This window comes from Asparagus officinalis, chromosome 4 (assembly GCF_001876935.1).
Source record: "Asparagus officinalis chromosome 4, Aspof.V1, whole genome shotgun sequence".
Taxonomy (NCBI): Eukaryota; Viridiplantae; Streptophyta; class Magnoliopsida; order Asparagales; family Asparagaceae; genus Asparagus; species Asparagus officinalis.
Genome location: NC_033797.1, coordinates 1,687,112 through 1,703,170, shown reverse-complemented (window position 1 = coordinate 1,703,170; position 16,059 = coordinate 1,687,112). Strand labels below are relative to the sequence as shown.

General features: G+C 42.0%; 1 protein-coding gene and 1 long non-coding RNA gene across 7 annotated transcripts; one reads left to right on the top strand and one right to left on the bottom strand.

Moving 5' to 3' along the window:
• LOC109836322 (phenylalanine ammonia-lyase-like) lies at positions 6,443-9,590 on the top strand. The gene is made up of 2 exons (XM_020404185.1): positions 6,443-6,893; positions 7,650-9,590. The coding sequence occupies exons 1-2, from the start codon at positions 6,538-6,540 to the stop codon at positions 9,397-9,399; spliced, it is 2,106 nt and encodes a 701-aa protein (XP_020259774.1). The 5' UTR covers positions 6,443-6,537; the 3' UTR covers positions 9,400-9,590.
• LOC109836323 lies at positions 9,287-15,339 on the bottom strand. Of its 6 annotated transcripts, XR_002245925.1 has the most exons (6): positions 15,050-15,339; positions 14,804-14,949; positions 14,443-14,517; positions 11,319-13,147; positions 11,014-11,086; positions 9,287-9,423 (listed from the first exon to the last, which is right to left on the bottom strand). It is a non-coding gene; the product is annotated as an uncharacterized LOC109836323 (long non-coding RNA). The 6 variants fall into 6 exon arrangements; XR_002245923.1 differs by lacking the exon at positions 14,443-14,517 and having other exon boundaries at positions 15,050-15,337; XR_002245926.1 differs by lacking the exon at positions 14,443-14,517 and having other exon boundaries at positions 11,319-13,017; positions 15,050-15,336.

Here is a 16,059-nt window from a genome sequence, read left to right as displayed (position 1 = left end):
AGGTCATTGAATCTCGTCTCAACGAAAGAGTACTTGGAAAGTCACAATGGGAGTTGACGAAATTGATCCCGACTATTAAAACCAACCAAGAATCGGATAAAAGAAAAGCAAATGGGACATGCTTCATCCTTGAAGGATTTCAGAGTTTCGTGAAGGAAGATTGACTTGATGAAGTCATTGAATCTCATCTCAATGAAAGAGTGCTCTGAAAATCACAATATGAGGGGTTTTGATCATTTTAGACATGATTAAATAGCCACATCGGGAGGTTCTTAATCATTTTTATCATGATTAAGGGTGGATTACTCAGATGATTGGTTTTCACCTTGAATAATCAATTAGTTTCGGGTTATCCTTAAGAATACCATATATAGTATTCTCCAGGAACTTCCCGTTAAATAGGTTACCCTGAAGGTACTAGGGATAGTACTTTTTCAAGAACTTCTCGTTTGTGAGCAATGTTACTGTTCTTGATACAGAATCAGGTCTTGGTTCTTACCTTTGTATTCAGCCATGATAACCTTGTATCCACCCCCAACTTTTAGGTGAACCTGAGTCTAATCACATTTGGTTACATTATTGAAGCGCATAATTTAAAGAAGCAGTTTTTTAACCTCTTATACTAGTCGGAGGTTCGGGAAACAGTTTATACTCGTATACCCTTTGGAGTGCATGGAGAAGCAGTTTATACTCGTATACTCTTCGGAGTTAGGAGAAACAGTTTATACTCGTGTACTCTTTGGAGTTTCACGCGTCCTCATTTGGTTTGTTCTACCGTTAAGACGCTAGAGTCAATTAAGGCTTGGATTTTATTTTTAAGGCCAAAACAAACCTTGGTGGGATGAAGGACCCTTCTGTAGTAAGCACAGTAGTTTGGATCTGTAATCCTCTTAGCTTCCTCCTGGTCTTTAATAGGTGGTAGCTCGATCTTGTCGTTGGCGAGGAGGTATTTCAAGATGGCTGGAGCTTCATCATCTTCGAAAGAATACTCCTTTTGGAACCTCGGATCGAGAGTCGCGTTCACAGCGATTGCAGATGTCGTCGGTTGGCTTCTCTCAGCTTTTTTGGAACCTCGGATCGAGAGTCGCGTTCACAGCGATTGCAGATGTCGTCGGTTGGCTTCTCTCAGCTTCCTTTCTTTTAAGAAAGTGTTTAGCTTGTTCACCGCGTATTTTTAAATCTTTCCAAGTTTTGGATGGTACGACCCCCAGGGTTTCCAGGACATCGATGGAGAGATTATTGTGGCATATTTGCAGGATGAACTCCTCTGTAACAGGATCTCTGCAATTCATTGCCTTGTTACGGAAGCGCTTGACAAAGTTATTAACTGACTCTCCGTCTTTTTGTTTCTCATCCAGAAGGGTTCCGATTGACACTTCGGTGTCATCATCAAAGAAATTACTGAGGAAAAAACTTTTCATGTCATCCCAGCAGTTGACGCTCCCAGACTTGAGACGTCGGTACCAATCGAAGGTGGGCCCACGAAGGGTGCCAACGAATGACCGGACCATTAAAGCCTCGTTTCCAGAGATCATGCCCAAATGAGATTTGAAATAAATCAAGTGCTGAATAGGCGAGCTGTTCCCATCAAATGGTGTGAAGTTGATCAGATTGAATTTTGTCAGGTACGGTATTGAATCTCATTCTCTTGGATAGGGACACTTAATACCCGTCTTCTTTACTTCCTGAGCGGACATCAAAGCATTGACTTTATATTCAAGGTCTTGCATTTTCTTATCCTCATCTTCATCTCTCTTTGAGTAATGTTGAGCAGAAATAATTGGGCCACCCCCAGTGTTATTAAAAGGTGAAATTGAACCACCCCCAATATTATTGTTGGGAGGATCCGTTGAACCACCCCCAGTGTTATTGTCATTGAGAGGTGTATCAGCCATAATGATTTCATCCACTTCTGGATCGCTGTCATCTATGACATTCTGAGTGTGGCGGCTGGATTCAGCTCGCTGACTGGATTCAGGAGGTTGAGGCCGTTGAGCTTGCAATTCTTTCATTTGTTAAATAGCCAACTCTATTTCTGTCTTTATCTCAGCTCTAATTTCTTCACGTTATTTGGCTAGAGCTTCTTGAAGCATTTGAGCAAACTGATCAGGGGTGATTGTGAGCACTTCTCTGGTTTGCCCCGTGCTAGACATTGTATCATCAGAAGCAATGGCTGAACAAGTGTCTGAAAGTTCATCCTCCGAGGATATTCCTTCATGCATTCTCTTGTAATCCCTGCGTCTGATGGCTCCTAATTGGAGTCGAGACATTCGTTGAGTAATTCTTGGATTGACTTTTCCTCTCGGGGAAAAGTCGGGATTTGAGTCACTTGAATGCCGCTTAGACTTTCTTTTATCAACCATGTTGATGGTGACTTTAGGGAATTCGTCATCTTGGACAGCTGATCTTCTCTTACGGAAATGTCTCGGCTTAGGCTTCAACATCTCGGTGAAAAGCCTCTGGAATACTGAAACTCTTTGCAGGATTGCTTCTCGTTTGGAGTAGTCACATTCTGACAGTACTGCTCTAATGAGTCGCATACAGAAACAATGAGAGCTCATTTCTCGGACAATCCTCTTTTGAGTTTTGTTCACACCCCCAGCTTGATAGTACAACTCATCGGTATAATTACCGGAGAATCCTATCATCTGTTGGTATGAGCCCCCAGGTATAACAATGTCTTTTGACGAACATGTCTTCTTCTGAGGATGTAAAGCCTTGTTGGCGTTCTCAGGACAACTTGTTGTCGCATTTGAGCGATCCAAGGTCACGTCAGGAGTCGCATGTTTAGAACCACCCCCTTGCGAGTGCAGAGTCTTAACGGGCTCCTGAGTTTTATTACGAACTCCCAAACGGGTAGAAATTAGGGTTTTCCCATCTTGGAGTTGTTTTGACTTGATAGGAGGATACTTACGACCCCCAGTGTAAGAATCTATTTGGGGTTCATTCACCGGACCCCAAGCGTTCTTTGACCGGAGCTTTGCCTCGATCTTTAGGTAAAGGATCGAGGCCATCCGCCATTATAATTTTGGATTTCGACAGGTCAGGACTGACCCAGGGTTTCACTGGTGACATAGCGGGTGTTGACACAGTAGACGGACCCGGAACGGACGTTGATGGAGTCGAAGGAATGCTCTTGTGAAACTTCTTTTGGCCGCGGTAGTGATTGGTGTCTCGGTCGAACAGTGTGCCGCGGCAGCGGAGACTTCCGCGGTTGAAGGAGATGCCGCGACAGTATGAGTTGTCGCGGTTGAAAGAAGCGCCGCGGCGGTGAAGACTGCCGCGGTCAAAGGTTGTGTTCTGCAGACCTAATTTTCGTACGAGTTTGGATTTGGGGATCCATAATTTGTGATTCTTTGGTGCTTCCTTAGACACTGTTTTCTTCTTTCCTTCTCGTCTTTGCTGTAAAAGAGCACGGGCACGAGCGGTGTTTGCCATACGCTTTTGTATGCGTTCTTTGAGGGTCGAACGGGCCCTTTTGACAAGAGTCCATTCCTCCGACGTAAGTTTTGCTGAGATGTGAGTGATCTGACGTTGAGGTGACTGAACCACTTGATGTTTCCTCGATTCTAAGTCCGCATAGTAATGAACTCCATCGGTTTGTTCCAAGGCCTTAGCCAATTGACGAGCGCGGCGTTGGCGTCGCCTCTGACGAGCCCTCTTCGTCAGAGTTGGCGAACTTCGATCGAACGACTCCTTAATTAGGGTGGAATCATTATGAGCAGAGCTTCCGGCTTTGGGGGTCGCCGGGATAATGTTGCGAGGCAAGGCCTCAACAACGATTGGGCGAGAGTCTTCACTTTTAGCCTTCTTTGGCGTATAAGCCTTCTTCAATGATGAGATCCTCTTGTACTTGCGAGATAATGAAGATCTTGAAGAGGATGATGAGAGATATTCCTCAAACTTGGTTTGGTCAAACTCGTATTCGACCGTGGATTCAACTGGAATCTTGATCGGCTGCGACACGACGGTCTCGACAGCGAGACCGTTGGCTCCCACTGTGGTCGCCAGTTTGTTTTTAGCGAAAGTCGTTTCCATTGCCGATTCCATTAAAACTTCGATCGTTTACAGAGAATTACAATGAAAAATTGAGAAAATTACAACTCTCGAGAAAATAACACAGAAATCGTTTATCGAATTCTGATTTTGTGGGACTTTGCCTATGCCGGGAGTGCTTTGGCTCGTAGACCACCGATTCACAGATTGTGAGGGTGTTTAAAGATCCTTCCTTCGTTTATCGAAGTAGGGATTTGAAGCGAATATCTTATCGATGTAATATGTTCACTCTTCCAAAGATCAAGTCTAAGCTTAGATCTCTAGGAATCACCAAGTGATGTTTATGAAAGATGAAAATTCTCTCTCTCTTCCTCAAAATCACCAAAAGCTCAAGTCTCTATGCCCCAATCTGCTTTCTGTTCTTTGTTTCGTGTCTAGGGAGGTATTTATAGGGATAGGAGTGTACAGCATTGGAAACGGGGCTGAAATAACTGACCATATGACCTCTCTTTGGCCGCGCCAGTCAACACTGCCGCGGCTATTGGCGCGGCAGTATGGACTGCCGCAGCCAAAGGAGCGGTTATCACCACGTTCCATCGTACTTGAAACTGTTCTCCCACGACCTTTAACCACTTTTTTCGTGGTTTAACTGCTTGTCCACGTCAGCACACGTTCTATTTCTGATATGCCGCCACGTGGACTTTGAAAATCATTGTATAACTGCTTATTTAACCGTCGTGGCAACTCTCTATAATAACCGCGCCGCTATGTACTGCCGCGCCTTAGCCGCGACACTATGGGCTGCCGTGTCTTAGCCGCGGCACCATGTACTGCCGCGCCTTTGCCGCGCCGTCATGTACTGTCGCGCTTAAAGCGCGTCACCATGGACTGTCTGTTGGTGTGTACATTGTTCTTCCATGTTGTCTCGCTTCCTTTGGATGATTTCCTCTGACTTAGATAGTGACATTCATACCTATATGTATTTTTAAACGCCTACAGTCATTACCTTCGCTTCCATCTAAACACATTAGAAATACAAACAAGAGAAATCAAGGCATAGTCAGCATACATTCAAAAACTTGCAAATGAAAAGCAATATGCAACATGAATTTAACCATATTTTACTTAGAAATATATTATCTGGTAAAAAATATGACCAATTAAAACAAAAAAAAACCTATAATCATATAACTTATAACAAATCATAATAAAAACTTTACCTTAAAAAAATCATAACGAAAACTTGCATTATAATGAAAACTTCAAGAATATCATCATAATAAAAACTCTTATTTTGATAAAACAATAGAAAGAAAATTTCTTTGCTTTTTAGTTGAAATTCAAAACCAAATTGAGAACTTTAACATCGTAGCTATCACAATGATTGTATTAGATGTATTGAAAATCTAGCAACCTGGAAACTTGCACTCTACACGTGAAATCATGTAGCATATGAAGAGTTCATGGAAATTATGAAATAAAATTATGTAAAACCTATGTTATTTAAGCCCAAAAGTTAAGAATTTTTCTCAATTAATCAGTTCAAATCAACAAGAATTTCTTTCAACATTAACCAAATTAACAAACGGCCAATAGAAAGATACTAAGTAAAATTGAACACAAAAATAAATGAGAAATTACCTCAAGATTAGGGGGTCTATAATGGATACAACACTGTGAATGATGGCTTTAAGTGGGCTCTTGGACGACGATAAGAACATCAGTCTCCTTCAAGACAGGAACCCATCACCAAGAAACATATCACATTACGAACGAGGGATCGAATTGTAAGCGGATCTTCTTATTTATGATGATTTTCATTCTTAAGTGGACACGGATGGTGAGGATTTTCAGAGGTTGAACTTTCATGCTAGTTGATCTCCGTCACGAGAGGAAGAAATAAGCAGAAGCGATTTCGCCCTAATAATCTTTCCGAATCTCCTTGAGTGATCGTAATATTCACGTGAGTCGCACGTGACTACTTTCACAATATTCCTCTTTCCGAATCTCCTTGAGTGATCGTAATATTCACGTGAGTCGCACGTGACTACTTTCACAATATTCCAACTTTGCCCTGATCGAAATATTGATTTTGGTAATGCGTGAGCTTAATAGATTTACAGAGCAAACCAAGGGGGCTTATCAGAATTTGAGTTCCAAAAAGCCGTGTGGCCATGCCAAACTTATTGAATTTCCGAGCAATGTAACAAGTGACGAGGCGTGCACTAGATTCTGTCACCAACCTCCTCCTCCCATCTTTGACGAGCGCGCGAACAACCTCCCACTCCCACCAATCCCCGCCACGTGTCCACCACATCCACCACCCAATCGCCCTCCACGCATCCAACGGCCGCAATCATTTCCCAACGAACCCCCATCACCTACCTCATCCATAAACTATTTAAACCCCCACTCCTCCGTCCCTCCATCCTCAGGAAAGGAAAACCAAAAAGAAAAGAAAAAAAGAAGAAGAAGCATTAGCTCCATTTTCTTTCCTTCACCGTTACAAACTAAACAACAGCTAGCACCTCAATACAATACATGGAGAATATCTGCATGAAGACGAAGCAGGCCGATCCCCTTAACTGGGGGGCGGCCGCAGAGGCCCTCACGGGGAGCCACCTCGACGAGGTGAAGAGGATGGTCGAGGACTTCAGGAACCCGGTTGTGAAACTGGAGGGGGCGGACCTAAAGATATCGCAGGTGGCGGCGGTCGCGATGGGGGAGGGGAGGGTGGAGCTGGCAGAGGCGGCGAGGGAGGGGGTGAAGGCGAGCAGCGACTGGGTGATGGAGAGCATGGGGAAGGGGACCGACAGCGACGGGGTTACCACGGGGTTTGGGGCGACTTCTCACCGGAGGACGAAGCAGGGTGGCGCTCTTCAGAAGGAGCTCATTAGGTAATAAAATCAAGCTTTAAGACCGTTTTCTGATTGGCAAAAGCTGGGCCAAAAATAGTCCAGTTCTTTTTAGTTCATTTTAGCTTTAAGACCGTTTTCTGATTGGCAAAAGCTGGGCCAAAAATAGTCCAGTTCTTTTTAGTTCATTTTCTAGGGCTTAAACCAGTTCAGTCTGGTCCACAACTAAACTGGTTCTCAAGTAAACACGCATGAAGATTGAGATAGATGCAATGAGAAGGGGCCCAAATATAAATCAACAAATTCAAAAATAACTTAAAATGACGATCGTCTTTTAGTACATTATACCAGCAAATATATCTTGACAATGTCAAAGAAAGGTTATTTTATTTTATTTTTTCAAATACTTAACGACAAAGAAAACAAATGAAGACGTAATACAATCATTAGCACCAACTACAATTAGTTAACTAGTTAAATATTGCTTAAAACACAAAACGTGATAGCAGGAAACAAACAGCTCAATGAAAGGACACTTGACCTCAACAATCACAACCACCATGCAGTACCCCACGCGCCATCCACTCCTTCTGCACGCCCCCATGAACTAAGATAAAACCCTGATTTTTAATTAATCATCCGAAATTAACAAAAAATATTGTACACTAAATAATTAACTTAAAATTTGTACGGAAAATGAAGGTCCTCTGCAACTCCTATTTTTGAACTAATAACAATAAGGTTGATGCGCGCGCACACACACAAGTCAAAATTCTGATGAGATCTTCTTTGCTTCAGATTCCTAAACGCCGGAATCTTCGGCTCCGGCAGAGAATCCGGTAACATGCTGTCGACCTCTGCCACTCGAGCCGCAATGCTCGTCCGCATCAACACCCTCCTCCAGGGCTACTCCGGCATCCGCTTCGAAATCCTGGAAGCCATCACCTCCTTCCTCAACGCCAACATCACGCCCTGCCTACCCCTCCGAGGAACCATCTCCTCCTCCGGCGACCTTGTCCCTCTCTCCTACATCGCCGGAATGCTCACCGGCCGCCCCAATTCCAAGGCCATTGGCCCCAATGGCTCTGAGATCGACGCTGCCGAGGCCTTCAAGCTCGCCGGAATCCCCAGCGGGTTCTTTGAGCTTCAACCGAAGGAAGGCCTTGCGCTTGTCAACGGCACTGCTGTTGGCTCTGCGCTCGCCTCCACCGTCCTCTTCGAGGCCAACATTCTCGCTGTCCTGGCTGAGATAATCTCTGCAGTGTTTTGCGAGGTGATGCAAGGGAAGCCTGAGTTCACCGACCATCTCACTCACAAATTGAAGCATCACCCGGGTCAGATTGAAGCAGCGGCGATCATGGAGCACATCTTAGAAGGAAGTTCATATATGCAAATGGCGAAGAAGGTCCACGAGCTCGACCCCCTTCAGAAACCGAAGCAGGATCGTTATGCATTGAGGACATCGCCCCAATGGCTCGGTCCTCAGATTGAAGTAATCCGCTCATCCACCAAGTCTATTGAACGGGAGATCAATTCAGTAAACGACAACCCGCTCATCGATGTCTCGAGGAACAAGGCTCTCCATGGTGGAAACTTCCAAGGGACTCCTATCGGTGTATCGATGGACAATACCAGACTTGCCATCGCTGCCATTGGAAAGCTCATGTTTGCTCAGGTATCGGAGCTTGTCAACGATTTCTACAACAACGGCCTTCCTTCCAATCTCTCTGGAGGACGAAACCCAAGCTTGGACTATGGATTCAAAGGAGCAGAAATAGCCATGGCTTCCTACTGCTCTGAGCTTCAATATCTCGCCAATCCGGTGACCAACCATGTTGAAAGCGCCGAACAACACAATCAAGATGTCAACTCTTTAGGACTCATTTCATCGAGAAAGACAGCAGAGGCTGTAGAGATCTTGAAGCTGATGACTTCCACGTTTTTAGTCGCGCTCTGCCAAGCAATCGATCTCAGGCACTTGGAGGAGAATCTCAAGCAAGCAGTGAAGAACACAGTGAGCCAAGTCTCAAAGAGAGTGTTGACGACAGGTGTCAACGGGGAGCTTCACCCATCAAGGTTCTGCGAGAAGGAACTGATCAAGGTGATTGACAGAGAGTATGTCTTTGCCTACATCGACGATCCTTGCAGTTACACTTACCCACTGATGCAGAAGGTAAGGCAAGTACTCGTTGAGCACGCACTGAACAATGGAGAGAAGGAAAGAGATTTGAACACTTCCATATTTCAAAAGATTGCTGTCTTTGAAGAGGAGCTCAAGGCAGTTCTGCCCAAAGAGGTGGAGGCTGCTAGAGTTGCAGTGGAGAATGGAAGTGCAGCAATTGCCAACAGGATTAAGGAATGCAGATCCTATCCTTTGTATAGGTTTGTGAGGGAAGAGCTTGGGACTGAGCTTCTGACAGGGGAGAAGGTTCGATCACCGGGAGAGGAGTTTGATAAGGTGTTTGTCGCTATTTCTCAGGGGAAGATGATTGATGCTGTGCTCGCGTGCCTCAAGGACTGGAATGGTGCACCCCTCCCCATATGTTAAGAAGCTAATTTCCTGTAAGAAAATCTGGAAGGGGGTAAAGAAACTGTATGTCAATAGACATCCTTCTCAGTATTTGTTCTATTATTTCCTTTTTCTATTTCTTTTTCCCAGAGTTTTGTTTAAGGAAGTGACGTATTATGTGAAAGTTTAATTCATACAAACTTGAATAAATAATTCCCATTTGTAGAAAACTTGGGACTGAGAATTTTATAATGTGTCGATTAATCTAAATTTGCTAGGAGGACTTACATGGAAGGAAATATAATGCAGCAATAGAAAGAGAAGGTAAAGACAGAAGGATGATGCTCTGTACAAAACTATGAGAAATTAGAAGAACTAAGAGGGAAATTTTGGCAGAGAGACAAACTAATCTTTCAGCATCAACTGATCGTATGTCATTAAGGCCTGACTAAATGGTGAAAGGATGAGAACTGGCTGTGTATCAAAGTTTCCGCATACGACTAGATCTATGAACCACTAGTGGAAGCTATACACCTAACACAACCCCTCTGGCCAGCATCTAGTTTAAGACTTTTTAAGTCTCTTCTGAAGTAAAGAATGACAAACCCACCCTAGAGAATTCAGTCAAAATATGTTGCTTGTAATCGCAGCACCAACTTTACACGTGCAGGATTTACATGACATCCAACATGTTTCTGATGCAGGTTGGTAATTCAAGTCCCTCAAATCAATAGGTTAAGAATGAAACCCTACTATGAAGAACTTTGGACAAGACAAGTAGTGCGCAATAGCACTAACAACTTCAAGTACAAAGTATTTTTCATGCATGATATTCAATTTGAGTTACTTATTAGGAGCCTGCTGGTTACCGCATGTTTCGTAAAAATGGATAACTAAAAGAGCCTACTGTAGCTAACACAAGTGTTACACAGATTGGGAGATTGGGAATTCATTAGTGTTTCCTTCTATAATCTGTGGAGGTGCAAAATCCTATCCATTGTCTCGGCTTCTGAAAATTGCTCATTTCATGTTCTACATACCAATTCACCTTTTCCTGCAGTCTAACATACCTTTTTTGCGGTATGCATATCAAATTTATTCTGGCTACTATGTTTATTAAAGTTACAAATTTTGTGCCTGAGATTATTGACAAATAAGCTTAAACTCAAATGCATATTCTGGTTAAGATTTAGAAAAAGTATAGCTAATAAATTAGATTTGGGCCTTTGCAGATGTCAATCCTAACCCAACCACCAAACTAGAGTGGTGAACTAATTCTTCACCCAAATTATGCGTGCCGGATCCAGTAATATAGTGTTTTGTGACAGAGAACATACAATGTTTTTAAATGCCAGTTTTATAATGTGCATCACACGTGTTGTGTCTTGTGGTATAATGTCACACTCAATGAGTTGTCAAGTTAAAGCTTACTTTGGTGGGTGATATATAGAAAGAAATGCCAAGAGATAAAAGGCAATGAGACTGAGGTTTAAGAACATTTTACCAACAAACTTACTAACTAAATGTCAAAGAAAACTAGTCTAGACAGCCTAAAAGAGGGGGGGGGGGGATACTAGCACAAAATGCAGTTATGAGTATACAGAGAACGTAACACATGAGGATGATCATATAAGTCAATAGTAAAGCACTGACCTCAACAACCCAGCACATCAGCCTCGGCTTATTCCTCATTTGACGACTTACCTTTGAGGGGCACTGAAATCTCCTGTGCAAAGAAAAAGATAAAGTAGTTACCCATTAATTCATGTAGCTGTACCACTCCATAAAAAAGACGACTGGTTTTATTTAACTTCTAACGAAAGGCATAAAAGATTAAAACTAAAAGTAAATTTTTTATTAAACTAAAGGAAATCTTGCTAATAAAATACCCAGCTTGACAACTATGGAGGAAAAAAAATTAATTGGGAGTATTATTGTACAACCAAACTAGTTCTTACGATTAACAGTTGGAATCCATGCCGACAATCTGAATTGATACAAAGCTTTTTTTGAAAAAGGAAAGACTTTCTATAAGAATCATGAATATCAAATGCTAAGAAAAACAACCACATCATTTGCACTCTGCAGATAACAAGCTCATGCTGTAGTATAATCAACTTTTGCCATATCCCAAATCTTCCTTGATGTAACAAAAGGCACATTGCCTTCTTAAAGAAACAAACAGAAAAGTCATCATATGTGTGATGAAAATACGTAGGAACAGATCTCAGATCCTTAAAAGGGAATTCTCTTCCTATCATGCTCATCACTTCACTTGCCGGACTAACTAATAGTGAAATGAGTTTCACAGTTTTTGGGGAAACAAAAAGCTTTCTCTCGCTGGCAGTTCCTCATCTTTGACTCATCTGATTCACTTCTTGCAATGCAAACCAGTGCTCGATCCTCTCTAGGGCACTTCTGCATTGACTAATTTTACTTGACTCGTATAGTGACAGGTTTAACTCAACAGAATATTGTCCCTTAAAACTTCATAGAGGCTTGATCTGACACGAATTTACTAAAGCTGACGAATTCATTCTGACGCTTATCATTGTGTTCCATAAAGCATAATTTTCTTGCTCCAGTTTCTGGAAAGAACCGAGCTTGTATAACTTCTTAGCCATTTTTGCATAGGAGCTTTCTTACAAAATTTGCTCCACGAGGTTTGCTCCTAGATGGTAGTTCACTTGTTGGTGAGGTAGCCGTCACTAAATTCTGCATTATTCTGAAGACGGCAGAGAGGACGACAAGGTTGCTGGCCTCAAACTGGAAATTTAATAGCAGAGAGGACTTCAGGAGAACATCGAAGATTTTGGCCTCAAGAAGGACAAATTCAGTCAAGACCCGAAACCAACAGCAGTGCTACTGACAACTGTGAGGCCATCTTTTGTCTGCAGTTGAAGGATTCGTGGATTATTCCTGATAGCTTTGATGCTCAGAAGAACCAACTTGGCTGCTATCAGGAGCAATAGCTTTTGAAATTGGAACACCTGTTAGTTTTCCAATAAGTGTAGAATAAGAGGACAACGGAGATACGCGGGGTGTATTATTGTTGAGGAAGTAATAGCTTCAAGGATATTAAAGCGGGTGTCAGAGTAGCCATAGAGAAAGGTGTTGGTTTGGACTAGCATTGCAGTATAAGTAGACGAAGCATGTTGCCAGACTGCTGGCTGGAGGCGAAGTTCCAGCATTCGGGAACCTGACCCCAAGAATTTTTGGTCAATTGCCTTAATCAGTTCATCGTCACAGAAGCTTGATGGTGGGAGCTCCCTGTTGATGCCTGTTATTACTTCCTTGATGCTTGGCTTACTGTGTTGTCAATTGCTAGAGTGAAATTCTCCTTCAAGTGCCTCAGATGAACGACGTGGCAGAGTGACCAAGGAGGTGGATGTCATAAGCTGCAATTCCGGAGATCAACCCCAAAGCATTGACATCCTGCTTGGGCTTTTCTGAACTCTGCACATGGTTAGTCACTGGTTGGCAGGATGCTGCAGTTCAGAGCAGTAGGCAACTTGGCTTTGCTCCTTTGAACCTATAGTACAATCTTGGGTTCCGCCACCCTCCATAGGGACTGGATGGATGATATTTTTATTGAAATCATTGACTACCTTGGAGAATTAGGCAAACACGGGCTTCCTAATGGCAGCAATTTCAAACCTGGAATTGTCCATTGAGACACCAATCAGCATCCCTTGGAAGGTGTGCTACCATTGAGGGTCTTGTATGTCCATCAGAAACGTAGGAGCAATTCCACAAGTAAATTAAGCAACTCACAAATTCATTTTTCCTGGAAACTCAGAATGTCAAACCTCAAACAAATCATTCTATGATGGACATACACAAATAGGACACACTGTATGTTATTAACTCGGACCCAAAATGCAAAACTTCAAAACATTAGGTTCAAAATGAGGGAAATGGATAAAGAAACACATAATTATCACTCTTTTGTTCATTTAAAAGAATTACATCTACAAATCAATCAATCATGGATGATGTCAGTTCTATTGAAATAATGCCAGTTCTATGAATAATGCCAGTTCTACGGATAATGCCAGTTACATCTAGGAATCATATGAACCCTCTGGTAACCACCACCTTTACAAACCTACCTATGAACTGGCAAAAATAGAGATAACCCCTTCAGCCATCGCATTTAGGAGCTAAGAAATCATACACTGATTTATACACAAAAAAGGAAAAATAGGAATTAATTTAAGGACTGTTTAATTAAAACTCCATTATAAAACCGATACCATTACCATTAATTTACTTTCTTCCTTTGAAAATCTAACGTAAAGTTCAATAAGCACCTGCATTGACATGTCAACTAACCGATGGCTACTCGTAAAAGAAAACAATCAAGCTTGCTAACCTCCACTTAAAACTATCATACCTAAACATCTTGTAGTGTTATAAAATGATGATATCAAATATTGTTTAGGTGGATCTCTTGAGTCTTAACGGTCAATTCTCATCACATCTTTTACCATGCTCGTGTATATTAATATTTTTTTTAATAGAGTAGTTTGAACATAATTGGGGTATTCTAATAAATCCTGCCTTAACAAGACACTTCATCTAAAATCTACATCAGTTGGATCGCAGTTCACTTTCAAGAAGCATTAACAAGACACTTCATCTAAAACTAAAACTGACATGCAATAGAAAATAATACCAACCGCAAAAAACATTCCCCTTCTGAACCACAGAAGTTAGTCTATCCAAATCAAGCCCAAAGGGTTAAAAGATGTCATCAAGCAAGCATTTTTTTGTCACTATTAAAGTAAGAGAGAGAGAGAGAGAGAGTCATGGGTAAATTTCCCTTGAGTTGAATATTAAGTGTGCACATATATTTATGCAAGCAGAGGAGGGTGAGGTGTGTTCTCACAACCAATGTGGGACTAAAACCCACTACAATACACTATTATCAACAGTCACCAAGAACTGATTTGAACAAAATATAGTCATTTGATACCCCTGTGCTTCTTAGCATATTTTAACAAACATTTCCGAAAATCCAACAACTCAACCTTGCACACTAATGTGTTTCACTGAAACCCTTTCTGGTTTATATTTTACCTCAAAAGACTGATGGAGGTGCCTCTCCTCTAATTACCGGGTCAACCGACCTCTTGTCAGTTCATCAGGACAGGGCTGTGTAGATCAATTCAAGAAGCATACATCAAAAGTTTGTAAAACTTTTGCATTCGATGGCGCATAAGCGAAAAGCCAAAAACGCAAGTGTAAACACCAAATCAAGAAGCATTAGAAACTAGAACTTTTTGAGGCCACGCGCTCCAAAAAGAAGAGGGGGGAAATTATAAAAACCCTTGAGAACCAATTCCAACCCTTTTACTGAAACTGGAGTACAACATCAAAAAAACACCACACACATCCAGTTAACAAACTAAACAACGGGCATCGTTAACAAAGCACAAACCTCACTAAAAACACAATCTTTTCGAACCTCCGTACCTCGGCCCCACATAAAACCGCACAAATCTCACTAATTTCGAAAGCGAAACCCTAATTCTTCTTGCTCCTTTGGGGCAGCCTCTCAGCGACGAGCCTGTAGATCCAGTAGACCTGAGCACAAGAGAGAAACGTCGGTGAGTAGGGTTTTTTTTTTTTTTAGAGCGAGCAAAAGGCTTCGAAGACTAGGGTTTTAGCTTGATTAATGGGCTACCAGTGCGAAGACGTGGGCTGCGATGAGGACGACGACGAGGAGAGGGACCAGATCTAGAAACCACGGCCGAGGAATCGGCATCTCCCTCGCCATCCGACTCAGATTTGGCCAAGGCTCCCCCTCTCTTCTCCTCTCTTCTCTCCTCTTATTTCTACTTGCCCTCCGCTTTGTATATTTATTTTGTCGGGTGCTTTTGCATATTTACCCCTATGCAATTTGCTTTTGTTATTCATTGCCCCGCCCAGTTCATTTTGCTTACGTGCCCCGAACAGGCATCTTGTTTGCTTAGCTGCCTCCCAGATCTATAAGACATCTCCTCCCCACCATTGTTAGTTTTCAAACTCAAAGGGGTAACATAGAAAAATATCCCCCTCTCCCTGAAAATAAAGAAACTTTTTTTAGCCTATATGTCCCTGAACCTATCACGTTTAAAGATCTACCCTCCATGTCTACATGTTTCATGATGAATTTGGATCCTCTCCGTTATGAAAAAGTAGCAAATTATGATTCATTCCAAATCTAACACTTAACATATCCACATACATTGTAATCATTCCTAAGTTGCACTAAAAAATCATAACCATTCACTAGAGAATTAATGGTTCATAGTGGCCTCTTCATTATTATTATTATTATTTTTTGACAGTGGAGAGAGGATGCTTTGCGGATATATCCCATGAATTTGGAAAAAAAAAATCAAATATCAAAGAACACATGGATAAATTAGCGAAAGCCCCTTATGTAAATGTCCCCACTCAAAATTTGAAATCTTTAAGTTTGTGGTCTGGCCAAAATAAGCTAAATTGCATAAAAATACCCATTATGTAGCACAAAAGTACCACTAGTTGTAGTTTACGTGAAAAAAAAAATTAAAATACCACAATGTTTCTTCCGCTAAACCCCCCTAAACAGCCTTTAAAAAATAGTGTAGAGACCAAAATATTTTTCGGGTCATTAATCCCTCCAACGGTAAATAAACCGCCAACGGTGAAATGGGAACATATCGCCTT